The sequence below is a fragment of the Lissotriton helveticus genome, chromosome 9 (genome assembly GCF_964261635.1).
Source record: "Lissotriton helveticus chromosome 9, aLisHel1.1, whole genome shotgun sequence".
Classification (NCBI taxonomy): Eukaryota; Metazoa; Chordata; class Amphibia; order Caudata; family Salamandridae; genus Lissotriton; species Lissotriton helveticus.
The window spans coordinates 1007082661-1007110300 of NC_136070.1; the positions used below are offsets into that span (position 1 = coordinate 1007082661).

At 43.6% G+C, this 27640-nt stretch overlaps 1 protein-coding gene across 1 annotated transcript in view; it reads right to left on the minus strand.

Moving 5' to 3' along the window:
- Positions 1 to 674: 674 nt before the first annotated feature.
- Positions 675 to 27640, minus strand: part of MED29 (mediator complex subunit 29) — a 50737-nt gene continuing 23771 nt past the window's right edge. Inside the window, exons 3-4 of the mRNA XM_078661325.1 lie at positions 9051 to 9135; positions 675 to 2409 (exon numbers count right to left, since the gene is read on the minus strand). Of these exons, the coding sequence (XP_078517451.1) occupies positions 2179 to 2409; positions 9051 to 9135 (316 nt within the window). The 3' untranslated portion in view covers positions 675 to 2178. The remainder of the gene's footprint in view (positions 2410 to 9050; positions 9136 to 27640) is intronic.

Here is a 27640-nt window from a genome sequence, read left to right on the forward strand (position 1 = left end):
TTTTAGAGAAACTCAGATCTTTTATTCCAGCCGAAAACTTCTGGTCTGCTGTTCAAGCTCAGATTCTGTTACACCTGTGTGACGGAAACGCTCAACTCATTTTAGGAACTACTAAATCAGACCAGATTACACCTGCAGCAAGATTTCCCGCTGTTTGCCTACATCACACAAAGCAATACATCACAAACTATCTTTCTACTTAAGTGGAAAAAAGTCTGGAAGTCACCGGAGAGATTAAAAGCACAAGAAATAAAACACTACACTGCCGGGCCACAGGACCATGGAACAATCTGCCTGAGGTCTAAGATTTAACAGTCACTTGCTATCATTTGGAAGGCAACTGAAAATCCACCCTTCTCCTTGCTTTATTCCTATGGTTCAACATTAATTGTACAATATTGCTTATACCTACTAATAACGTATCTCACTTTATATACGTACAATATTGCATTTTGAATCTAATGTTGGCAAGATAAACATCCATAAAGTTGGATGTAAAAAAAATGCTACATCTACACCAAAACGAACATGTGCTGACGAATCCAAGATGTCTGGCCATGGCAAGCTGATGTGATGGTATTTTTTTTTCTTTTTACTGGAAGCATGTGCACAAAAAGGAAAAAGAAAATCTGATGGGAATGTGCCATGCATAAGAAGTCGAAATTAAACATATATAAAAAGGAACATGATTTTAATAGTTCAGTGCTTTCTACCAGATAGGTATACTTTGAACAAGTATGGAAACACTTAAGTTTTAAATGCATCATAGGAAAATACAACAACTAGTTGTGCACAGAACATATACTATTGGCCTTGATCTGCTGTAAACCTAAAGATAGCCTACAAACAATGGTGTAAGAGAAAAATATATATAAAGAATGAAAACCAAAAATATTGGCACACCAGCCCGGGCTCTGAAGTGTACTTCTTTTAAAGCGGATGTGCACGTGATCAGAAAAAAATGCCACCAACCACATGGCAAGAGACCCAATGGCTGAAGAGAGCTGAACCACTGCCTCATGGGAGTAAATCGTGAATGGCGGGTGAATGAATAATGAATGAAGAGGGCGACCCAAAGTCCTCTGTGTGTGTTTGCATGATTTATGTTTCTTTCATGACATGATACCGCCAACATAAAGCGGTCTCTAATCCAGACCTAAGAGGAGCAGTGGTACGTTTAAAACCACACAAACATGCACTCACACTTCACCATAAACCACCACTACTCCACCGTCAAAATCTGTCTTGACCATAGCCAACCGTGGACCGAGGGTCAGTTTCATCTCAATTTCAAGTGGTATTAAACAAGGTTTAACACTTCCCCATACTGCCCCCCCCCCACCCCCCCCCCCCCCAAAAAAAACTTCCTGGTCTAGAGTGGCCATTTAGCTTACTAAAACAAGCACTCAAGAGGGAAAATAATAAGGAGGTTCCAGACAGAAACCGCAAACCAAGATAAATCAGAGGGATTAAAAATTGCAAAACACCACCTCTGGGTCAAGCACTTGCAACATGCAGACAGTCACAGATGCAAAGACAATTTGATGAAATTGCTTTTGCTGGTAAAAGTATTTTTGCAATTAAGTGCTCAAATTATGGATGAGGCTTTATCTAGCACAGAAGAATGCATGTTGACATCCTGATGATCTCACCAAGTGGTACAAAACCTCTACATGCACCCAGTCAGAAATGGTACCGTTTGTATATATATTTGTTTTAAAAGCACACCACATAGCACTTCTCGCGTGAAAATATTGAAAAGGTGTATTTAAGTGCTGGGACGTTAACCCAAACTGTACATCTGATATTGTGAAACCAAATTACATTTTTCAAGAACAAAAAGTTTACCCAAACTGTACATCCGATATTGTGAAACCAAATGAAATTGTTCAAGAACGTCCAACTCCAGTAGTCCTTCAAACACAATCCCACCACCCTCAAAGAGAGGTTTTCAAGTCTTGCAGAGCACAGATGGAGGTTCTCTCTGTCACTTTTATTCATGGAGACACTTTGCAGCGCTTCCCAAATACCTAGGGCCCCAAAATAAATGTCTCCCATGGTTGAGCAGGGACATTGGGGTTCATTTATACATCACAAACGTCAAAGGTTTGCACACTCGCTGTAGCAAAACCCATGTCCATTCTGGCAGTCCATGTCAAATGTCCAAATATCATTGCCTCATAGGCTGCCTTGGGAAGGGGGCGTCTTGCCAGTTATCTTTTTGGAACACTCCAGCAGGGCATTGTGAATGTCTTTGGCACAGGAGATCTGAGATTTGATCATGCTGAGGTATTGAGTGTATGGTAGGCTCTCCGTCTGCACAGCATCTGGCTTGGTGGCTGTTGGGACCAGTGTTGGGGAGTGCTTGGCACTGTCAAAACTCTGAGAAAGACACTCGTAGGCCAGCCTCTGTGGAGGAAGGAGGACAAAAAAAAAACAGATTAGAAACACTGATTCTAGACAAATATAATAAAACGTAAAATGCAATGATAGGCCAAAGCACAGTTCCTCCCTTAAAAAGATAAAGAAGTAGATGATGGTTTACTCAGAAATGGAAGAAAGATGTACGTATTTTAAGTGCGCATACCATACTGACAAAAAGGAATAAGCAGCCTTTGATATGATCGGACAAATACAAAGGTTAGTTAGTGAGCAACTTCAAGAATATTGGCCAGCAAAGTTAAGTAGTCCCAGAGCCATGCCTTTTTGATTTGCACATACAATGCTTTAAGGAGTTCATTTACGTTCACTGCGCTTTCAGCATGGTACAATCAAACCATAACTTAACTAAAGCCTGAATGAAAGAACAAAAGTAAGAGAAAACCAATTAAAAAAACAAACTGCACATCGACGAGCCTTAGTTGTGAAGGACAGCAAACTTTCAGAACTAATGACTGCATACCTCTGAGAAAGTCAATACCGCGTCATGAACTGAAGCAGACATATTGAACGTTTTTGGAGTAGGAGGAACAACTCATAATCAGGCACAGCACATTAAGTCAACACCTTCAAATTCAGTGCAGGTAAAAGCAGCCAAGCAGGAATCAGACTCAGAATTGGTACTTTGAATTTCATTTAGAAAAATACAAAATTGAGCAGAGAGGCAAGTTAGATTGGTTAGACTCAAAGAATGCCATAGCAATTAATGAAATCCTTAAGCACTGGATCCGAAGACTTGAAGACAACCAATCTTTCAGTGTGAGTGAGAGAATACATTCACATTTTTTAAGCCACCTAATAGACTCAATCATTTCTGAGTGCAGGTCACCAACTCTAGGAATAGCTAACACACAGAGATGAGAGAGTTTAAGAAGTTGGTTAAAAGTAGCCAACATGTACAATTGTTTCTAGGATAGGAAGAGCAAATTCCAAACAATTGATATTGTATAGATAGAAGCTACCGATCAGTCAACCGTAAGGATCTAAAAAGGAACGCGTGTGGATCTTATGGTGGACACATTTTATGCAAAAAAGGTTTTCTAAGAATCAGGTTAGTATGCTTAAAGCAGACCCCAGCTTTAAAAAGGAAACCAGAGAGTCACTAACAAGGATAAGGATACTACCATGCTGAAGGCTGCACATAACCTAAATTATGCACATTTGTGATAACTACACAGGAGTCAAGAATCTTAGTACAAAAAAAGTTAATAGACAAGTCTACAATTAATCTCTAATTGTCCAGCTATGGTACCACGTTTTTAATGGCACAATTCCATACATCACACTACAGGGCCAGATGTTAAGCTCACACATATGAAGTTTAAAAAGCACCAGCCAGAGGCAGAAATCTACAAACCATATCTAACGTAGCAGAAGCTCTATTTTTAGAATTGCCAATCTGTTGCATAAGGATCAGGTCATTTAGCCTGGCCTGCAACGCGGTTGTTACAACAACCGCATTGTTACCACACGTGCCATTACATCGCAAGTCGTAACAACCACTTGCTGTAGTGGGTGTGCAACACCAGGGAATGTGTTGGATTTTCAAACACCTTCCCTGCTGTTGCACAAACTGGAGTAGGAATAGTAATTGTTCCTAAGGCCAGCGCACCCCCTACAGCAAGTCATTGTTACAACTTGCTATGTAATGCCACGTGTGGTAACAACGCCGCCGTTGTAACAACCGCGTTGTAAAGCCATGCGTGAGGAATGCATGCATAGAAACGTCATACATTCCCTTTACCTGGCCTTCTGGTCAACATCTGCATTTTGCTTCATAGTTTATTCCTTTTTAAGATCAGCTGCTTACAATACCCACCATCGTTGGGTGTGTGAAATGCTGAAGGACACTGGATAACTAAAAACATTTCTATGTTATTTACAGGCATTGCATGGAACACAAGGTAATATCAGCACGCCCATCTTCAACTGGGAGCACAGACAGATCGGAGCAGATAATCGTGGAAAGCATAACGCAACAGCAGTCTCTCCAAAGGGTATACAACCTTTACAACGCAACTTTTACAACGACCTACCATTACCACGCATTTTTTACAACGCAGGATCCATTACAACGCATACCATTACCACGCATGTATTTACAACGCAGGTACTTTTACAACGCATACCATTACAACGTAAGTATTGGTAAGTATATTATTTTATTAAAAATATTATTTGGGTTTTTGGGTAAAGGGGTATTTTTAGGGTTCAGGGTCAGTTTTTGGGTAAAGGGGTATTTTTAGGGTTCAGGGTCAGTTTTGGGTTTTTGGGTAAAGGGGTATTTTTAGGGTTCAGGGTCAGTTTTCAGTTTTTGGGTAAAGTGGTATTTTTAGGGTTTAGGGTCAGTTTTCAGTTTTTGGGGAAAGGGTTTTTTTGAGGGTTTAGGGTCAGTTTTTAGGTTTTGGGTAAAGGGGTATTTTTAGGGTTCAGGGTCAGTTTTTAGTTTTTGGGTAAAGGGGTATTTTTAGGGTTCAGGGTCAGTTTTCAGTTTTTGGGTAAAGTGGTATTTTTAGGGTTTAGGGTCAGTTTTCAGTTTTTGGGGAAAGGGTTTTTTTGAGGGTTTAGGGTCAGTTTTTAGGTTTTGGGTAAAGGGGTATTTTTAGGGTTCAGGGTCAGTTTTGGGTTTTTGGGTAAAAGGGTACAGGGTAAAAATTAAATATAATTAAATTTAAATTAAATTAAATTGATTAAATTATATTAATTAAATTAATTAAATTAAATTACATTAAATTACATTATATTAATTTTAATTAAATTAAATTAAAAAAAATATTATATACTTACCAATACTTACGTTGTAATTGTATGCGTTGTAAAGGTATATGCGTTGTAAATACATGCGTGGTAATGGTACTTCGTTGTAATGGATCCTGCGTTGTAAAAATTGCGTGGTAATGGTAGGCGTGGTAAAAGTATGCGTTGTAACGTCATACATCCCTCCAAAGAGTTCCTTTATGTTCACATCTGGTCTAGTAACTATAATTAGAATTGGGACGAGAACTTTTTATTTTAAATGTATATAACGAATGGAGAGGGGAAACTCGGGAAAGTTGCCAGCAGTGTTCATAACAAGACACTCATTTACAGTAGTCCAGTTTGAAAATAAAAGCTTTTACTAATTAGCCTCTAGAATGGGTGTTTTGTTGAGGGTGGGGGTTCTTGTCAAGTCTGATTTAAAGCTGCCCTCTTTAATAATACCATCTATTTGCCTAGCTCCCAATTCTTCAATCAGGTCAATTAGGGAAGATACTTGCAAATGGTAGATCGCCAGAAAAAGCAACAGGATTACGTAGTGGAAAGTTGAAGATGTTATGTTTGGCCAGTTTAGTACATGAATGTTCAAGTACATTGTACAGTAGGTCAACATTGCACCAACAGCTATTAACAAAGCTGATGGAGATTGGTAAGCTAGAGCACGGCACCATTAGTTCAGAAATATGAAGTGATGTAATGTTTGCAAATAACACTGGCATACTTTCTCAAGCGATTTAAGAAGATTGAAAGGAAGAAGAAGCATTGTGTAAAATATTAAAGATCACATGTGATGGAAAGAATTATTTAGCGTGACCCGTTTGATTCCACTTTAATGACATTTAATTTAGTGAGAATGCAGAGATTCTGAATTTTGCAGAAAGGAGATTAACGACGATGATGTGCTCATTATTGCCTCAGGTAGACAGCATGTCAAGAAGGATCAAATCCACCAGCTGGCCATTACTGTGGGCTTACTCACGAAAGGAGTGTCGCTGCTGTGCCTCTCGTCAGACCTTACCCTGCATTTAATGCCCTGTATCAGCCAATGGGAAGACAGTGTAAACAGGAAGGAGGGAAATGAGCAAGTCGAGTCTCATGTTTCCCTATTCCTAGCTTTACTTGAGGTGCCAGAGAGACTGGGTCTGCTTTCATTGACCAAAGTCAAGAAAATCCTGTTCTCAACACCTAGAATGCTAGTCAAAGTTTCCCCAAGTCAAACTATACGGCAATAGAACGCATGGGTGATGCTTGCAGAAGTGTGCGACTTGAAGCCAAAAATTCTCAGTTAGTGGGGTCTTATCTGTTTGGTGGTGGTCTTTGAAGAATACTGATAAAAAGTGAGCGGCTGGAGACTTAACATGCCAACTCTTAACAGACGCCATCTAAACCTTCACCCTGGATAAGCAAAACTAAGTCCATACAAAATTATCAGCAGTGAGGCACATTTGTATAGTCTTGTAGTGAAATGAGAAGACTGGTTTGTGCTTTTCTACATAGCTGAGGGTTTCCCTCACAGACGTGTTATGTCAATTGTATGGTGTGAATGAGTTTAAAAATGACTAAACACAAGTGCAGATGATGGATTGTTGGGTGGCAAAGTCTTACTTCTTATGCTTGGAAAGTAGGACCGTTTGTAACAGATGTGGCCAGAAATCTTAACCATCTGACAACACAATCATAGGTTGGTGGAATCCCGGTCTATGTTCCTCTGTGAAATAATGGACAAGGATTCTCTGGGCTTCATTACAAATGTATGATTCTTTTATATTTCCTGTGTAGATTAACTGGTTAATGTCCCTTTAGGTTTATGCAGTTGCCCTGTCCATGTGCCTTGCAAACCAGCTTCTTAACTCACGGCACAATCTTTGGCTCAACATCTTTGCAGGAGAGGGGGATACAACTGAATGGTGCTAAGGGCTCCAACCTATCTGCCTGCTTGATTAACTTTAGATCCCTCCCCAGACACGCTTTGGGGATTTTCAATCTTCTACTGGAGGACGAATGATATCAAATGTTTTTAACCGAAACTTGGCTGAAGGACACGTATGGCCCTGATCTGGCCGTAGCCATTGTCCCAGGCTTTCTAATACAATATATTAATCTGTTCGATAGAATGGAAGAAGGTATTGCAGTTACTTAATAGCTCTATATTATACCAAAAGGGCTCCCTTTAAAAAAAAAATGTTTTATTCAGTCAATCACGCTAAGTGTGGCATTTTACTTGCTGCAATTTAGAGACCCCCTCCGCCATGATGGCTCAACTGAATCAGTTGCTTGTATCGCTCATCTATTTTGTCAACTCTCGCTTGTGCGCACTAATTTCATTATCCTTAGTGACCATCTTAGATGTGAATAAAACAAACTGTCCTAAGTGAGAGTAACGGAGATGGGGTGTTAAAGATTGGGTGACTGGAATATGCAGAATCATTCTGGCTGCCCCATTTTGTATGATCTGCAGGTGACGCAGCAAGTAGGCATGCAAACCCAAGTAAAGACTATTCGTATAGTCCAGTTTGGACATCACTAAGGCGTGAACGCAAAGTCTTTCGTGCTTTCTTCTGGCCAAGCGAATAATTTTTCTTAAAAACTTAAGGGTGGCGAAACAGCTGGCTGAGACTTTTTTTTACTTGGGGAGCAAAAGGAACAGTCTGAGTCAAAAATGACTCCAAGATTCCTAGTAGTTGGTGCTGGGGAAGAGGCGGTACTCAGTTCTACAGGCCACTAGTTGCTGGTGTCAGGATAGCACCTAGAACCGAAAAAGAGGACTGCTGTTTTATCGGAGCTAAGACTGAGGAAGTTGTTAGTCATCCAGTCACCCACCGACTTGAGGCCCGCTTGAAAAGAGTTAAGTGCTGACGTGCCTTTTTTCCTGAAAGGATAGGAGTAATTGGGTGTTGTCAGCATAGGAAATCACCCTAAAACTGCAAGTTTCAGCTAGCCTCGAATGCGGCGCCAGATAAATGTTAAAAAGGGTGGGGCAGAAAACCTCCCTCTTCAACTCTGCAATCTAACTCTGCTCTTGTTCGACTTAGACCGCTAGGGCCAGGATGCTTCTTTGGAGGTAGCTGTGCACTTTAGAAATTGCTTTGATAATTATTATTACTATTAATCAATTGTTTCAAACACCTTATCAAAAGACTAGATCTAAGAGGCTTTCTTTAAAAAGGCATTGTATTCTTGTTATCCCAAGGATTATAAACAAATATGCAATAGTGTAGTCAGTTCTTTTCTCAAGAGTGGGGATTATGTGAATTGCACATTAAGATACTCATATACATTCAAGTTCTTCAGTGTGAACAGCTTCTGGGTAGGAGGGTGCTGGAGTAGTGTTAGATGCGGGTATGGGGGGAGAAGGTATAAATATGTTGGACATCTCTAAAAGTCCTCTTTATGAGTAGGCCAATAATGTTGATATATGCGGTTACGCATGTTACTGCAAAAAGCGGAATTTGGAGTTTTGTGATGAATATCTGCCATTCAAACCTGCAGATTTAATTAGGGGAGTAAATGCCCGCTATACATCAGAACATACACATTTTGGAGCAACACGCATCAACACCTCCATAATATTCCAAAGACTCATGCTAGACTATAATTATTGCACCCGAAAAATATTGGTTTTGATCGTATGCAATAATTACTTCACCCAATAAGAACCATCTCGTAAGGAGGGCCGTACGATTAGTAATGTTAGAAAGAAATCGGGATAGTTATCTAATCTGGCTGTTACAGAACAGTGCAAAGAAGTGATTTGGTGAACAAAAGTGAAAAATTATGTGGGCAGGTTGCTGTCCAAACGATAACCATCTTCCTCGTCAGGTATAAGGGAAATTGGAACTCACTGAGATACTTACCAAGCAAAGCTCCAGCTGGTCACAGAGACCGTAGAACTCCTCTAGGCTTTTATCAAAGCGCTGTATAGGCCCATCTATACTCTTCCTGTAACACAGAAAAATAAACGTATCACTGTGATTGCACTGTGATTGCATTTAGAAATTAGTACAAGAGATCCAAGTTAGATTCCTTGGTTTAATCCTCCCTTCTCTTTACTCGTGGGATTACATGCCCCAACATGTATCTAGTAACTACATCTTTGGAGCGTCAGCTCAAGAAAATGTATGGTCTACTTGCCACTAAGAGGTTGATTTTACCATCACAGAGGGAACCCATCCATCCTCCTCATCACAGAAACATGTTCAGGTGGTACCAAGGCACTCATACTTGCTCATGCCTTTAAAAGGAAACAGTAGACTTATTTTTTTTGAATCACTATTAAGAGAATTAAGCCACAAAAACAAGGCAACACTTTCTGATTCCCGGTCATAACCTTGGGAAATGTGCTGCAGTGTTAAAGAGACTCTTATTTAAGATGTTGTGTCCGTCTTTGTCAGCAACCCTGCATACAAAGGACAGGACCCACATTCACCACTCATCAGAGGGCATGGGAAAAATATAGTCATCAGCCGGTGGAGAAGGGTGGGTGCCATGGGCTAAAGAAATTAGGGACATAATGTATTTTGCAATACAGGAGTGGGTGGTGGAATGTTTGAATTAATTTCAGCCACTAGTAATTACACTGCGCAGAATACTATTCAATGAGAAAAAGGTGCAGACAGAGCGTGAATTAATTTCAGCCACTGGTAATCACCCTGGGCAGATAATCTGTACCATTACAAACAGGGAATACAAGGCTTGGACCCGTCCCAAAAGAGGCAGTCTTGCCCAAACTGGTAGGTCAGGTTCCCTCAGAATATAAACAATCATCCCCTGGGCCTAAATAGTGAGGTGCAGCTGGAGATCTACAATACAAAAACCTATGGTCTGGAATGCAGTTCAAAAGTAATTACAAGTGGCTGAGCTTAATTTAGGGACTCCTCCCATCATGCTTTTCTTTTTCTTTTATTTAAGTGAGATACCATATTTATCCAGATGCGTGCCCCATAACTCACTTATTCAAAGCCTCAAGTTAAAGCATGCTGATGAGGCCCAAAGAGGGTGATCCCGTCTGGGGGTTGATTACAGGCCCATTTTGCTGGGAACAGGTATGTCAATTTGGCTGGATTGTTCCTTTTAAAGCAGAACCAAGACTGATTTGCATAAGGATGGTCCCGGTGTGCACTGGCACAAAGCGCAAAAACAGGAGGCTATGAATGCTGCCCAAATTAATTACTTGTGGCCGACATTAATTCAAGCATTAAGCTCTACAGCTTTTCTTTTTCCGTACTGAAGCATGTGTGACAGTTTAACCGCATCAATGCGGCGGCTTTTCCCGCTGTACGCGGCAATTTTGAAATTACCGCGTTACATGACGAGCTCAGCTCGTCATGAGTGCACGGCAGGTTACGCTCATGACGAGCTGAGCTCGTCATCAGCTCCGAAGGGGTTAACTTATTTTGTTACCAGCTGCCATTACCGCGAGGAAAAAAAACTGTGAAACAGACAATAAAAACATATCTGAAGGTAGGATTATCGTGCTAACCATCGCTGCCATCATAATGACAGTGGAAGATCATGTGGAAAGAAGGATTTAAACAAAAAAAAAGAAAAAAAAATAGTGTAGTGATAGATAGTTCATTGTTGTTGTGGTCATACCTGTAAAATAAACAAACTGTTTCTGTAGGCAACTAATTTCCTTGATCACTCCCAACCCCCTCTCTCCATCAGCAAGCTTCCAGCAAAACCAGGGTCAGTAACAGAACAATTAAAAAATAAGATGCACGAGGTGGAGCTGGGGAGGTGAAAAAACACGTAGGTCACGAAAAACACCCTTGTTACCATTCCAGGCTAATGTATACATGCATGTTTTCTCCCACCTTGCAGACTCGCAATAAATTGGATACCTTTATAGCAACCAGTACTCCCAAAGTAGTCATGGGTTCAGAGCACTAACTGGGCACACCTAAATTTGATCGAAGAACGAGATACTACTTTGTAAACCTTTAAACAAGTGGTTAGTGGGGATGGTATCACATTGTTTATGCAATGAAGCCTCTGCATACAACTTCTACTATGTGTACGAGGAATTAACCCAATTCCCAAGGGTACGTCCCAGGGATGGACATAAACAGGGTGGATAACTGCACCAGAAACCGCAAAATAACTTTTCCCTTGACAAGTTGAGTCCTATTCACAACTGCAAATGGAAACGATATAGGCAGCAGCAAGAACGTGGTAAACAGAAAAGCTCAGAGATAGGATGCAACAAACCTACAACCCTTCAGCGTAGTTCGGATAAGTAAAGAGCAGCTGCAGCTCTTGGTCTGGGTGCAGTCACTCTCCAATATATGCACCCGATAAGGTATACGCCTCATTAGGGGCAACAGACCCTTGCTGTTCATGCCCTCATCACCATCTGGCAGCATTGTAATCAACACATCACTCACTCCCTCCCTCCCTCCCTCACAAACACAGACAGAAATGGGTATAAGGTATACACAATTCAAAATACAATAAGGACAAACCAGTATCGCCCAGATCAGTTCCCAATTAAAAAACATCTTCGGCAAATTTATGATTCTAGCCCATCTAGGATAGGTAATGCAGGCAGTTTGAAATTTGCTGGCAGGTGAATTGTGGTACTGTCACAGATCACACCCACACAATGTGCTATCAGTCTATTTGGATACCCCGAGGATCAGCTTGCAAACGTGATGTGTAATGGAGCACACTGGGACCATTCATTTCCATGCCCTCTATTTCTACAAACTACAGAAACTTATCCCACAGGTCAATATTCAAATGGTCACTTTATAAACTTTTCACCACCAACTCTGTGCATTTCCTTATGACAATTCTGTCCACATGCAGATTGGCTCGTGGGCGACAGAGTAGTATTCGGAGTCGTAAAAATCTCAATATCTCTGGAAATAGAATAGTTTAAAAACAAACTGCACAAATGTCTGTTTTAATCATTCCTGGAAAAGGAGTAGCTTCTGTCCTGTAACTCCAGTTCTGTAGTAGGGGTATCTCTGTTATAGTCATAATCTAGTGAATAGTCCCGCCCATGTGCGCGGACCCCGGAGCAATAAAAAATAATCTCTTAAATTGTCAAAACCTGCAGAACTGCACAGACACTTAAGAGATAATTTAAAGACAGATAATGCAGCCTATATCCATAGGCTACACTGTCCAGTACTTCAACTAGAAATTCCACCAAAATCCACAAACAGCACAGCCTGTCCAGGGTTTTCTTACAGATAAAACCTTGCCTTTGACAGCAAAACCCTCTGGAATGATAGAGAGGAAGAAGTGGACAGACAAGCCCCATAGGCTGCCATTATGTGGCTCAAAACAGGATACTGTGCCTTTAAGAGAACTTTCCAGAAGCCTCACAGTATCCCAGAATGCACTGCAGGTCTCTTTTACTTTCAGTTCTTTTTGAAGGCGTAACACGCCAGACCTGTAGCATTTCTTACATGAATATCTCTCTCCACCGGGGAGGAGGGCGGGCGCTTATGACTATAACAGAGATACCCCTACTACAGAACTGGACTTACAGGACAGAAACTACTCCTTCTGTAGTAGGGGAATCTCTGTGTATAGTCATAATCTAGTGAATAGAATGGCAGGCCCATCCCCACACCAAAGCGGCGGTGGAGAAAATAGAAATAACACGACTACTGTGCGAACAGATTTCGCAGCGAAGCCTGCCCAACCCGAGCATCTGCCCTGGCATCAGTGTCCAGACAGTAATGCTTAACAAACGTATGGACCGACTTCCAAGTGGCTGCCTTGCAGATTTCTGCAAGTGGAACACTACGGAGCAAAGCAGTCGTGGCAGCTTTGCCCCTGGTGGAATGAGCCTTAGGTTTACCCCCTAAGGTCTTATCAGCCTTTTGGTAACACAATTGTATACAGGACACAATCACCTCGAGATGGACTGTTTAGAGGTAGCAAGACCGGTCCTGACTGATCCATAATTGATAAACAATTGGTCTGACCTACGAATATCTTCGGTTTTATCCCGATAAAAATGTCAACACCCTCCCAACATCCAGGGAACGCAGAGACCTGTCCGCTGGAGATGAAGGATTCTGAAAAATCGTAGGCAACGTTATAGTCTGGTTAACATGGAAGTCAGATATAACCTTTGGAAGAACTTTAGGGTGAGTACGCATAACAACCGTAGCAGCATGAAATACAGTATAAGGTTCTTGGCAACACAACGCCTAAATTTCCCTCACCCTGCGGGCCGATGTAATGGCCACGAGGAACGCCGCCTTCCAGGACAGGTGCTGCGATGAAGCCTTATGAATAGGTTCAAAAAGCTCCTTCATCAATCTGGACAGCACCACGTTCAATTCCCATGAAGGCGAAAGAAGCCGGACAGGAGGGAACACTTTCTTCGAGCCTTCCAAAAAACCCTTTGATCACAGGGATCTGAAAGAAGGAAGTCTGTGAAGGCCATTTCCTGTAGGCCGTCAGCGCAGCAAGATGAACCTTAATGTTATGGACATTAAGGCCAGACTGCGCCAGGTGTAGAAGATACGGAAGGATGACATCTTCCTTACACGTCGTTAGGTCATAGTCCTTGAACTTGCACCAGATGCAAAACCTCTTTTACTTGTAAGCATAAGAAGTCCTAGTGGAAGGTCGCCCAGCCTCCTACAGTATGTCCATACAAACTTCTGGTAGATTCAAATGGCCATATCGCACTCTCTCAGGAGCCATGCCGCCAAACTCAAAGACGAGAGGTTGGGGTGCAACATCTGCCCCCCGAACTTCGTGAGAAGGTCCGGCCTGCACGGCAGCCGTATGTGACGAAGGAGAGACCGGTGAAGCAGGTCCGTGAACCACCACTGCCTGGGCCATTCCAGGGCAATCAGGATCATCCGCGCCCTGGACTGGGACAGCTTGATGAGTACCGCCGGAATCAGGGGAATGGGTGGAAAAGCGTACAGAAAAGCTGTTCGACCAGTTAATCCATAACGCATACCCCAGCGTCCCCTGCTGGTAGTACCCGGAGGCGAAGTCTCAGCATTCGCTGTTTTCGGCGATGGAAAACAGATCTACGTCTGGAGTCCCCCACCTTGTGAAGACTTCTCCTAGTACTTCGTAGTTTATGACCCATTAGTGGTCTTCTTGAATCAGTCTGCTCAGTGCGTCTGCCTGTACATTCTGCACACCTAGCAGATGGGTAACCGTGATCGTCAGTCCTCTGGCTAGAAGCCAGCGCCAGATCGCCTACGCCTCCTGCGACAGAGTGCGCGATCTCGAACCCCCCTACTTGTTGAGGCAATACATCGTGGGCGTATTGTCCGTCTGTACAAGCAGAGAGTTGGTCTGGAAGGACGTACGAAACGCCTTCAGTGCCAAGTGATCAGCTCTGAGTTCCAGGAAATTGATGTGATACGTGGACTCCATCGGGGACCACGTTCCTTGTATCTGTAAGTCTCCGGAATATGCCCCCCAGCCGTGGAGAGACGCATCCGTCACGATAGTCTGTGCGGGAATGTCCTTGTGAAAGGGAACCCCTCTGAGGAGATTCTCCGCGAAACACCACCACTTCAGAGACTGAAGAGCATGCAGAGACAGTCGTATCTTGTCGTCCCAAGATCCATCCCTCTGATCCCACTGATCCTCCAAGCACTCCTGCAAAGGTCTCATGTGCAGCCGTACGTGTGGCGTGAGGAAGATACAAGAGGCCATCTACCCCAGTAGAGAAGACACCGTCCCCACTGTTGTAGATGGAGCGGTCATAAGAGCCTAAGCCTTCCGAAGGAGTGATAATCGTCTCTCCTCCGAAGGAGCACGCTTGCTGACAGCGTATTGATGGAGACTCCCAAGTACTGTATGCACTGGACCGGAATCGGGACAGCCTTGGACATGTTGATGTGCAACCCCAGCTTGTTCAAAAGAACGCACGTCTTCTGGAAGTGTGCTCGAGCTTCCGAGAAAGAGGAGGCCTTGATCAACCAATCGTCCAGGTCCGGGTAGACAAACACCTCGTTTATCCTCAGGTGTGCAGCTACCACCGCCATGCACTTCGAGAATGTTCTGGGCGCAGACGTCAGCCCGACTGGCAGTACTGTGTACTGATAATGATTGGCGCAGACTTGGAATCGCCGGAACTTCCTGTGTATGTGTGCAAAGGGCACATGGAAGTACGCATCCTGTAGATCTATGGCACAGAGCCAATCTCCCTGTTGCAGCGGAGGAAAAACCTGATGCAACGATAGCATGCGAAATTCCTCTCTCTGCGAATCCAGTTGTTTGCTTGTCGCAAAACCAGAATGGGCCTGAACTCAATCTTGTCCTTCTTGCGAACCAGAAAGAACCGGGAGTACAGACCTCTTCCCTTTTGGGACAGAGGTACGTCTCCTATCGCCCTTTTCCTTAACAGGATATCGGCCTCAGTCTGGAGCTCGCGCAGCTGAAACCGCGAGCTGGCCGGAGGAATTGCTGGCGAAGGGCTGATGAACCGAAGACTGACTTAGACCCGGCCGGCCTTTGTTCGCCGAGGAGCATCAAGCTCTCCCGCGTATGCGCACAATATACTTGTGAAGTATTAAAGGCGGCCCGGGACCACAGACAAACTCTGGGAGGAAAAACGCCGCTAGAAAGGGAAGAAGGCCTCAAGCCGTTCTCCACGCCCTAAACCTACAGCCTTCCAAAAGTCTCCGAGTCAGACTTATGCGGGCCACTCACTACCCTCATGGCAGCCCAAGGGTTGCCCAAAGAAAGGGAGAGTAGAAGCACACTGCTGAGCCGCAGGCGGCAGAGACGTCCGACGAAAACAAGCATGGCAACGTAGGACAAACCCACAATACCTGGGGGTCGGCAGGAGAGAAAACTCCGCTCCGGCACCGATGCTTAGATCTGAAACTATCAGGTCCATAGACTATCTCTTGTAAGGCTTCCCTCCTGTCTCTCGGCAGGGGATCCATAAATCGGTGAAGAAAACACCCCCACACAGGGATACTACCACAACCGCCAAGCAACAGCGGGCCACAGCATGACGTCTACATGCCGCCACCCCTGCGATCAAGTCAGGAGTACGTTCGAAGCCAGAACCTCCTGGCAGGTGGTAGCGGACCAAAGCTAAGTACCGCCAACCAGTTAAGAGTCGGAGAGAGACTCCCTGTACTCAAGGAAGACGCATCCCCGGCATCAAGGCACGGGGATTCGCAGACTGAGGGGCCAAAGGCCCCTGGGGTGGTGGGTGGGAGAGGGAACGGAGAGAAATCCGAAAAATCCCGGGTGGTCTCACCAGTGGTGCCAGAGCAGGAGGCGACCTAGCCGATTAGTAGGTATGCAAATACTCAAAACTAAGCAAAAGGACCAACGTCCCTCGCTTACACGTGTTAAGTAGCCACAGACTCCCCATCCGAAGGGTTCCTCGACGCCGATCAACTGCTCGGCGTTGTGAGTGAACGGTGCCGGGAACACAAAGTCCCCTCCTACGAAGAAGGGCTCACCACGGAGCGAGGCCTGTAACAAGACCCATGCCGCAAGCGCCGGCAAGTATTCCGCGGCTGTAACCCATGACGTCGACCTCACTACGACGTCACCATCACCATGACGTTGAGAGGCACCCCATGACGTCGAGGCACCCCATGACGTCGAGGCACCCCATGACGTCGAGGCACCCCATGACGTCGAGGCACCCCATGACGTCGAGGCACCCCATGACGTCGAGGCACCCCATGACGTCGAGGCACCCCATGACGTCGAGGCACCCCATGACGTCGAGGCACCCCATGACGTCGAGGCACCCCATGACGTCGAGGCACCCCATGACGTCGAGGCACCCCATGACGTCGAGGCACCCCATGACGTCGAGGCACTCCATGACGTCGAGGCACTCCATGACGTCGAGGCACTCCATGACGTCGAGGCACTCCATGACGTCGAGGCACTCCATGACGTCGAGGCACTCCATGACGTCCTCGACGCCGACCGGAGCCGCGTCATAGCTCAGACGTGCCCTTACTGGGGAGAACCCCAGAGGTCACAGCATGGGACTCGGTAGAGGACCTACCCTCTCCTTACCCAGAGGCTGAAGATGCCTTCAAACTCCTCTGTTCCAAACCTCGAGCCAAAGCCTCCTAGAAAAGAACCTACAGAGAAGACAGGTGTCAAAAGACACAGGCTATGTGGAAGTCTATATTAGTCATTGATTAGTTAACTAAGTATTTGTATGGGAGTGTGAAAGTGTGTGTGGTTCGGTGGGGGGGTGTGACTGTCCAAAGATGTGTGAATAGTTGATTCAGTAGATATATGAAGTTAAAACTACATGTTCTAACAGTTTGGGTGAGGGAATCTCTTTATGGGTGTGGTGATGAGCAAATATATTTCTCAAAGGTACAGGTCCAACAAACTAGAAAAATAAAAGGCAGTGTATGTGTCAGTTATTGTATATAAATAAGTATACATAAGACACAATGATTGTGTGAGTGACTGTATGGATAACTGTATACTTGTAATAATGATTTTATAATTCACTAAGTATGACTTACTATCTAAATGAATAGAAGTGGTGTTTGTATAAGTGTTTTGCTAAGTAAATATGTAAGTATGATCCATTGTTTGCATAAGTGAGTAGGATGACTTCATATGTGAATAGGATGCGTGCTATTGTTTAATGTCGATATAGATGTAGAAGTATTTTTGATAGTGTTCTATTGCTCATTGACAGCATGTATGAGTGAATCCATAGGTAAGTGATTAGATGTGTGTATACATCTATGAATCACTGAGTGGATTTTTAGATACTTGTATTGCTGTGACAATGGATTTAAATATGATACTCTGTATTTTACAAACAGTGATGAAAAATTGTAATAGTGTATGAAAAGGTGTATGTGATTGTCACGTGGATGATGTCATCAGTGATGTCATCAGTGATGTCATTTGAGATGTCACTGACCATGTCATGAATGATCTAATATGTGACATCATCAGCAGTGGATTGCGGGTGCGCGAAATATAGTTATTACAACTAACTATATAGGAGCAATTTCATTGGTTTTGTATGAGTAAAATGTCCAGCTAACTATAACACCACTAAAACTTATAGTTTTTTGAGTGAATTTCAAAGGTTTTTTTAAATGCTGATTCCTAACTATATAAGGTCTGAAACCTATGTTTTTTTCAGTGAATATATATATATATATATATATATATATATATATATATATATATATATATATATATATATATATATATATATATAGGTGAAACATTGTAACTTACCTGTATGCAACTGCAAGTACCAGAATGCATAAGTGGCCAACAATGTGAGCCACGCCCACTGTGGGAAATAAATAACGAACTACTAACACAGGTGAGCCTTTCCTCATTGCTGCAAGCAGTCCATGATTAAGAGGCGGGGTCCTCGAAACGCGTCGGACATGACATGGCAATCACTGAAGGCTGCGAGAACGAGTGTCGCCTCGAGGAAAACACTGTAGGGGCATTGGGAGTGCCCGCCTGAGCGCAAGGGCGTTTGTGAGACATATATATATATATATATATATATATACATACATACATATACTCAAAGTCCTCCCCAGTCCGCGGGAAAGAAGGCAGCACTCAACGTGACGCGCTGCGCGGCGCCATCTTAATAGCAGGCACAATATCCAAAACACAAAGGAGGGACTTCTGACGTCTCGCTGTTTAGTTTGACGTTTGATGTTTGGGGGTTTTTTATATAGCGCACAAACACTCCAGGGAGCATCTTGGCGCAGCAACTTCATTGCTAATAGATTGTCAGATGGTTTTAACTGAGCTTTAGATGTTGTACGCTGTTTAGATAAGGGTTTTACACTTTGATTCGGCCAGTCCATAAATCCAAGTTTTTAAGGATTTCTTAAAGGTTTGTTCTGATGTAGTTGCTCGGAGGTGAGCTGTGAGTATATTCCAGGCTTTGGCTCCTAGAACTGCCAATGATTTTCCACCCTTGGTGGCCAGTCTGAACTTAGGGACAGACATTAAGTTGGCCGTAGCTGATCTGAGTTCTCTGTTCGGGTGGTATCTGTGAAATTTATTGGCAAGATATTTTGGGCCGCGTTTGTGAAAGCCTCTAAATGTAATCACGAGGATTTTGAATAATATACGTTTCTGGATGGGGAGCCAGTGCAACGTGTCCAAGGCGGCTGATGCTGATGACATTCTGGGCCATCTCAAAACCAGCCGGGCCGCATTTTGAACCATCTGTAGTTTATGCAGGGTAGATTGTGCCACCCCTGCATACAGACTATTACAGTAGTCAATTCTCGATGTAATTAGAGCAATTGCTACTGTGCGGCGGGCAGGCAAAGGCAGGTAATCAAAGAGTTTGCGTAGGCCCTTGATGATGTTAAAACAAACGGCAGCTACTTCCTTAGTTTGTTGTTTAAAGGATAGCATGTCGTCGAATTTTATGCCCAGGTTTCGAGTTGCACTGATGGTATTTGGGGGAGCTTCCGCATCTGAAGGCCAACAAGTGTGTGGAGAAAAGAGATTGTTTTTTCCGAATGGCAGGATCTCTGTTTTAGCAGAGTTGCATTTAAGATGATTATCATGCATCCAGTTGAAGGTCGCAGTCAGACACTCTTTCAGGACCGGTTTGGCCCTATCTGTATCATCATCCAGAACTAGGACCAGTTGAGTGTCGTCTGCGTATGCAACTGTGCTTACATTATAGGAGGCAATTAGATTGATCAGGGGTGCCATATAAAGATTGAATAGGGTGGGGCTCAAACTAGAGCCCTGAGGCACCCCTGAACCAATTTCCTTCTCCTCCGAGTGGAACTGACCCAATCTGATTATCTGTTTTCTGTGTAATAGAAAGTTTTTAAACCAATTCAACACGGTGCCCCCTATGCCAGCTTCAACCAAGCGATGTAATAGAATTGCATGGGACACCGTGTCGAAAGCTGCAGATAGATCAAGGAGAATTAGGACTGCCTTCCTCCCTTGATAGTGAGCGCCATATTGCAAGTATAAACAAAGCAAAGCAAAATTAGCTAATAATAAATTAGCTAATAATCTATTATTGTGCCTAACATGGCATATACAACATGACAAATATTGGCAATAATGTCAAATCTGTCATGTTTAACTCAATCTTGCCGTGGATCGGCAATGGCAACCAATACAGGTTTCCCAGCATCCTCCAGTTTATGAAATTACCTGTTAAATCATTATCAAAGTGCCTGCATAAATTAATAATAAACCCAGAACTGATCAAGTGAATTTTTCATCTTAGTCATTAAATTTCCATTAGATGTACTCAACATTGCAACAATACATCAATGCAAAGTAAACAATCACGTACATGAAAAAAATCAATAAATTAATGAAGAACAAAGCAAGAATTTAGTTAAAGATCAAATTCCCTAAGGGATTAATGTCTTCCGATCAGAGAATTCATGATCCGGAAAAGCAACTCATCATTCTTTCAATAGACCCATCAATAACTATCTCATGATGACAAATGACTCATCCCTTTCAGCTACCAAGGTGCACTGCTAATTCCTCTCCACTATTCAAGCCTCCTGGAACTTTAGTCTGTAAATCTGCAATATACCAGGATTCCAGTTTCCGTAATCTCCGCATTCTATCCCCTCCTCTCGGATTCTCCGGTATGGAGTCTAGGCAAAAGTATTGTAGTAAGTTTCTATCACTTTTGTGTTTGATGGAAAAATGGCGGGCCACCGGATCGTAAAAATCCTTATTCACGATGGCACGCATATGTTCCAGGATTCTCAACTTGACAGGGTTAATCGTACTCCCTATGTATTTTAAACCACAGGGACATTTTAAGCAGTAAACTGCGAACGGGGTATGGCAGGACATGAACTTGTTAATCCTCTTTCCCTCCTTACAGCCCTTCACATCATACGATAACATTCTTTTGCTAAAGGCACACGCATTGCATCTTCCACAAGGGAAGAATCCCTTGGCTTCCTGTAATAGCCCTGGTTTCTTTGCAATAGGATCTAGATGACTGCGTACCAGGTTATCTCGTAAAGACCGTGCTTTCCTGAAAGTAATCAGGGGAGCAACTGGCACGTCAGGGCCAAGGATATCAGTCTTCAGCACGTGTCAGTGTCTTCTCATGATTATCCTGAACCAATTGGAGTCTTGGGAAAAGGTGGTTATCATCCGAAACCTCCCATCGTCTTTAATCTGTTTTTGCTTTTCAAAAAGACCCTCCCTAGGTAGCCGTTCAACTCTATGGACTGTGGTTTTTAGGAGTTCGGCATTATAACCTCTTGCCAGAAATCTATAAAAACTGTCCCTGGCAGCATTGTCAAAATCACATTTCATCGAACAGTTACGCCTTAACCTGAGAAATTCCCCGTAGGGGATGCTGTTAATCAGGTTTTGAGGGTGACTACTTGACGCATGTAGCGTAATATTCCCTACTGGTGGCTTCCTGTAAAGGGCTGTTTTTATCTTTCCTTCATGTACTTCTACCTTCAAATCCAGGTAGCTAGCTGCCACCAGGCTAACCTTATATATTCCTCTGCCTCATTTACAGGGCCATTCCACACCACAAATAAGTCGTCGATATAACGATACCACAACATGATTTTACTAGACCACTCCTCATTCTCAGGGGCCCAGGCTACCTGCTCCTCCCACCAGTCCACGAATAAATGTGCGTAACTGGGGGCGAAGCAGGAGCCCATTGCCATGCCAGAGACCTGTCGAAAAAGATCTCCCTGGAACACATTTTTTTTTATTGAAAAGACCGTTCCAATAACATTTTGTTATGCATAGCAAATTTCAATTGTCGTTTCTTCAGGAAGTATTCCATGGCTCTCAGGCCCTGGATGTGGTCAATGCTGGTTTAGAGACTAGTGATATCAAGGGTAAATAAGCAGTAAGTAGGTTGCCAATCCAGTTTCTCAATATGTTCGATGAAATCTGTGGCGTCTCGAATATATGATTTTAGTCCCAAGACTGCCTCAAACAAGAAATTATCCAAGTATCTTGAAAGGTTCTCAGTTAGGCTGCCCATTGAGGAAATAATGGGTCGTCCAGGTGGTTGGTTCATGTTCTTATGTACCTTAGGTAGGTAATAGAAGGGTGGTAAAATGGGATTGATTGTCTTTAAGAACAGATATTTATCCAAATGAAGCATTTGTTCATCATGCCATTTTTTCAATAGTGCATGTAACTTGTTGATGCTATCATGATACCTTGCTTTTGTAGCTAATTCGTAGCAAGTTTGTTCACCCAATTGCTGCATGTCCTCTTCCACGTACTGTTCCCGGGAAAGTAAAATGACATTTCCCCCCTTGTCTGAGGGTTTACAGATGATGGAAGTATCTTCAGCCAGACTTTTTACCGCTGATCGCTGCGCCTTAGTAAGATTATCCCGTCTGATCAAGAGTTGAAACTTCAGAGTCGGATGTCACAGAAGAAGAACAATCTGGCGAAGAGCTGGCGGGCACCCTCAGAGGGCCACAGAAAACCCCTTTTCAGCAGGAGTTCAACATCATACGGCAAACCTGGCTGAGGGGAGAAAAGAACAAGCCCCCAGAGGGCGAAGAAAAACCAGAAGAGGGGGCCGGAAAGGGAAGAGCCAAGCCAAATCAGGCCACCAGAATGACAAGAAGCAAAAGAGGGGCCAGGTGGTAGAAGATAAAGATCATTTGACGATCATAAATCTCTCACACAGGGTGTTGACGACTGCTGAAGAATCTGTGTTAAAATTAGGACTAACTTTTTGAGCAATGTTGAGTACATCTAATGGGAATTTAATGACTAAGATGAAAAATTCACTTGATCAGTTCTGGGTTTATTATTAATTTATGCAGGCACTTTGATAATGATTTAACTGGTAATTTCATTAATAAACTGGAGGATGCTTGGGCAACCTGTATTGGTTGTCATTGCCGATCCACGGCAAGATTGAGTTAAACATGACAGATTTGACATTATTGCCAATATTTGTCATGTTGTATATGCCATGTTAGGCACAATAATAGATTATTAGCTAATTTTGCTTTGTTTATACTTGCAATATGGCGCTCACTAAACCGCGAGACGTCAGAAGTCCCTCCTTTGTGTTTAGGATATTGTGCCTGCTATTAAGATGGCGCCGCGGGGCACGTCACATTGAGACACCGAAAAAGGAAGCTTTTCGAAAACGTTTGTCTGTGCAATAAAGATACTGCTTTGCTAATACTTCCGAGAGAGCTGCCTTCTTTCCCGCGGACTGGTGAGGACTTTGAGCTTTTATATTTTCGCGCGGTACACCCAACGCATCGCAGCACCCGCTTGATGAGTGACTCGCCATCGTGGTGTAAAAGGAGAAAATATATATATATATATATATATATATATATATATATATATATATATTTATTTATTTATTTATTTATTTATTACAGAAAAACACAAGCACGCTTTTCCGAGTCATTGGTTGTAATATAGAACCACTCATAGCTTTTCACTTTAGGGGCTAAGTGGTCATTCTGACTAAATGGATTTAATTCTATGAAATAGTAATACACATTAAGCAGTTCTGCTTTAATAGAATTGGCTGACTTTCTTCCTCTCCCTCACAGCTGTAAATGGTCAGATATCTTATTCTTTAAAAACAAAATCAGACCAGGTACCCAACTTCATTTATTAATATTGCTCTGGAAACCTAATCATTTCGAAAAAGAAAACGTAAAGGGAATTACGGAGGCATTAAGCAGGAGGACTGGTGAAACGCACACAACCTCATCCTGCTCATGGATTACTTCCAGACTTCCTTCTGAGGCCTTGGGATTCAAAATGATTGGACACATTAAAAGCGTTTCTCAAGCTGGATTTGTTTGTTTGACAAAAGACATGTTAAGAAGTGAGATCATGTAAAAGAATACTTGTAAACCTAATGGAGTCCACACATTTTTCATATCATTCATTAACTGCGATAACCAGATAATAAATAGAGACTGCTCAGTCTGACATGGGTGAAGGTTAATTTCATTGAAAGGAATATTGCACCAAGAATTAATCACCTTGTACCCGTGTTCACTTTTGCGATACCAGCTTCACTATTCAAAAGTGCCAACAGAGCTCGCCAAAGCTACCTAAATCAGCTTGTAGAAATTACTACAGCCAACTTATTCAGTGGCATTATCATGCACAATGCCAAGACTGGTCTTCTGACTTCATGCGTTTTATGTATTTAGAAATAAATATGTTATCCAAAGGGAACCTTTCTTTACTCTAGCGTACACCTAATAGAAAGATAAATGAGCAACATTCTGGCCAAACTGATATCACATTATAAAATGAACTCCACTTAAACTGGTGGAAAATAAGGTGTATTGCACATGCAACTCCTTGATCCCGAGCCAAGCACAGAATGTAGCAAGGCGCCGGTCTGGAGAGCTCACAGGATACTAGTGTGCAGGCAGATTCCAGAGTGCATGTGAAGGCCTGGGTCCCCAATTTCATAAGAGAATACTTAAGTGCATCCCGAAGGCTAAAACAAGTTCTGAAAATGTACAAAATTATAAAGACAGCCACAAGGCTAGCCACGTATGATGGGCTAGCCACGTATAATACACCGGTCTATATTATAAACTGGATCTAAGATGCTAAATGAAGTCAACAGGAAAATAATTTACAAGCACTTGACCACAACCCAGGTCTCAAGACTGTAGTAGATTACATTTTCTAGCCGCGATCCCCACCTTAGAATATTCCCCAGGCGTCAGACTTGAGCTGGAGATTACTGAGCAATCACCTTGAACACAGGTAGATGGTATCATTTGGCTCAGTGTGGTGTCTGCGTAGTCCATGAAGTGATGTGTGCAGTACCTATATAGGACCACCCCAGCACGCGGACCTCAGTTCCTTCTTTTCCATGCCATTAGCGCAGCTCCAGATGAGCTTCCATCAGTCAATTTATGACTGAATTTTTTTACCATTTAGTCAAGCTCAATTAGAGTGCCTTTTCTCACACTTTTAGGTCATGTCACGCAAGAAACCAACCTGTTTCAAGCTGTGCAGTGCCTCGCATAGGCAAATGTCTGTGATCAACCTCCACCTGGTGCGTTTGTGGTGCCTAGAGCAGAATAACTCCCTAGCCTGCACGGATTGGAACACCATGAACCCAAAGGCAACCCACAAACCGGTCACAAAGCTTCTGGCTGCTCGCTATGCAAAACTGCTCCGGTCCAGGTCCCATTCGCGAGGGAGGTCTCGGGATAAGCTCCAGACTAGCCACAGCCGTTCGTCGTCAGATGCTAGACTTCTTCAGGTACATCACACAAGAAGTCAGACACGTAGAGGCGCTCTTCCACTTTTCCACGCCAGTCACATTCATCAGATGGCGTGAGGGAACAACGCTGCAAGTCCAGGTTCGCTCCAGGTAGTTCCCCATGAAAGCCTGGTGGTCCAGGTCTCAACCTCAAAGATAAATGCTGGCACTTTCACTACCACACCACCGGATAGGGAATAAAAGAGGTTGGATACCTTTGAAAAGCCTGGCACTGCGGTCCTGGAACACTTCACGTTTATTGGGCCGTTATTGGGCTGTTATGGGTCATAGTGTATGGGATATGTTTGTGCAAGTGCTGCCTACGGTCTCAGATGAGGCCAGAGCCACACTCTCCCAAGATATTGTTGATAGAAGAGATGCAGCAAAGTTCACAATCAGATGCCGATTGGACACGACCAACTTGCTGGGCAGAGCCACTGCTTCTACAGTGGAACTCAGATGTCACACCTGGTTCAGGACAACTGGCGTTTCAAGGTTTTTCCAGTTATGTCTTATAGATATGCCATTCGATGGTAATCACTTTTATGGCGACAACGCAAATTTGACACAGTAGAGACACGACTAGGTCGTTAGGGCTCATCGTAGCCCCACAACAGCCACATTCCACCTTTTGTGATTCAGGTAGGGGCCATCAGCTGCACCCCTCCCTCAAGACACTATGGCCAGCAAGCATCAAAGTCCTTCTGTGGCTGCGGATGCGACTACCACATGCCTCATGGGAACCAAAGCCAATCAGTCTCCCAATCCCCTGGCCAGCTGCATCCACAAAGCCTAGTTAGCTTGCCCTCCTACCATAGTGGGCACCCAGTTGGTTCTAAGGGACAACATAACCAGTGGTGGTGCATGGAATCTGTCTGGTACCATCCCAAAGTCGGTCATCCAAAAACATGCAGTTCCTACTTCTTAGTGGAAACTAAATGACAGGGGAAAGGTGGACAGCATGATGGTCTGCCTGTGACCAGGTCTATAGGAAAAAACAAGAGGCCAGGCACCTTCTTTTCCCTTTGACTACCAGGACATCTTCCTCAAAGGACTTTGTTTTTAATATACTTGGGCATTATTACAATAATATTAACAAATGTAGCACCCGTATCCCACTTCTGGTTTTATATTCAGGGACCTTGTTGTACAATCCAGAAAGACAGGTTATGGAAACATCAGAACAATGTCTCAGTTTAAAATGTGCAGTGTGCCTCAGAGAGCATCAGTCGGGGGAGGGAAGGAATTAATTTTGCTTTATTAACTTTTAGAGTTAAAGTCAATAATCAACCTAAATTTCCCTTAAATAATGTAGATAAAGCGAATTTCAAAGATGTGGCTTCAAATATGAGAGAGGATGAGTGCGGTTGAGACAACTCTTTCCGTCTGCTTTGTGTAGGAGTCATTTTATCTAAAAACGACTAATAAGGGTAATTGTCTTCTCTTGGTCTGCTCCCACGAGCTATTCCGTGACATGAGACCAAGAAGGGCAGGGGGATTGCAAAGGGGAGAACAGGGTGGCTAATTTTATAGTGCAATACCCCTATCAATCGCAAAACCACAAAGTAGCAGGTGGGAGGGGAGGGAAGTTGTGATTGTACTACCATGACTGAAAACGCCAACCATTACTCATTGGTTATGTTATTGTCTAGAAGGAACCGGTTATGGTAATGGTAGCAGCTCGATGGGCCCCATCATATTGGGGCAGGACAAAGTCTGATTTGCAAATAACTAGTGGGGGTGGGGGGGTAAGACTTCCATTTGCACAACAGGTCCTCTTTGGCCATTAGCACCACCCCCTCGAACATGCGTTCCATCCTCCGCCCCACCCACATCTTCCAGAAATTCCAGAAGTGCAATCCCTGGGGGAGGTCAAGCCACAGGCCCAGAATTTTGCTCATTCTAGACCTCATAAAAGGAGGCCACTCTCGGGGAGAACCACATCATAAGAAAGAAGACCACTACCAGCAATGAACAGGCACAGCTGGCCTGTGAACCCCCCATCAATTTGGTAAAGGTGTTGGGGAGTCATGTTTGTAATATGAAGGTAACTAGGCTGGACCAATCGGAGGTGCGCAGAGATAGCCAGTCCCCTGGGGCCATTCTCGCCTCACGCCATTTCTCATCCCCCAGTTCACCCACCCAAGCCTCCCATCTCCGACCAGGGATGCATGCTGGAGTGTTCAATCCGGGAGGTGGCTCCCTTACCCAGCCTCCCCATCAACAATTTAGACTCCAGGGGTG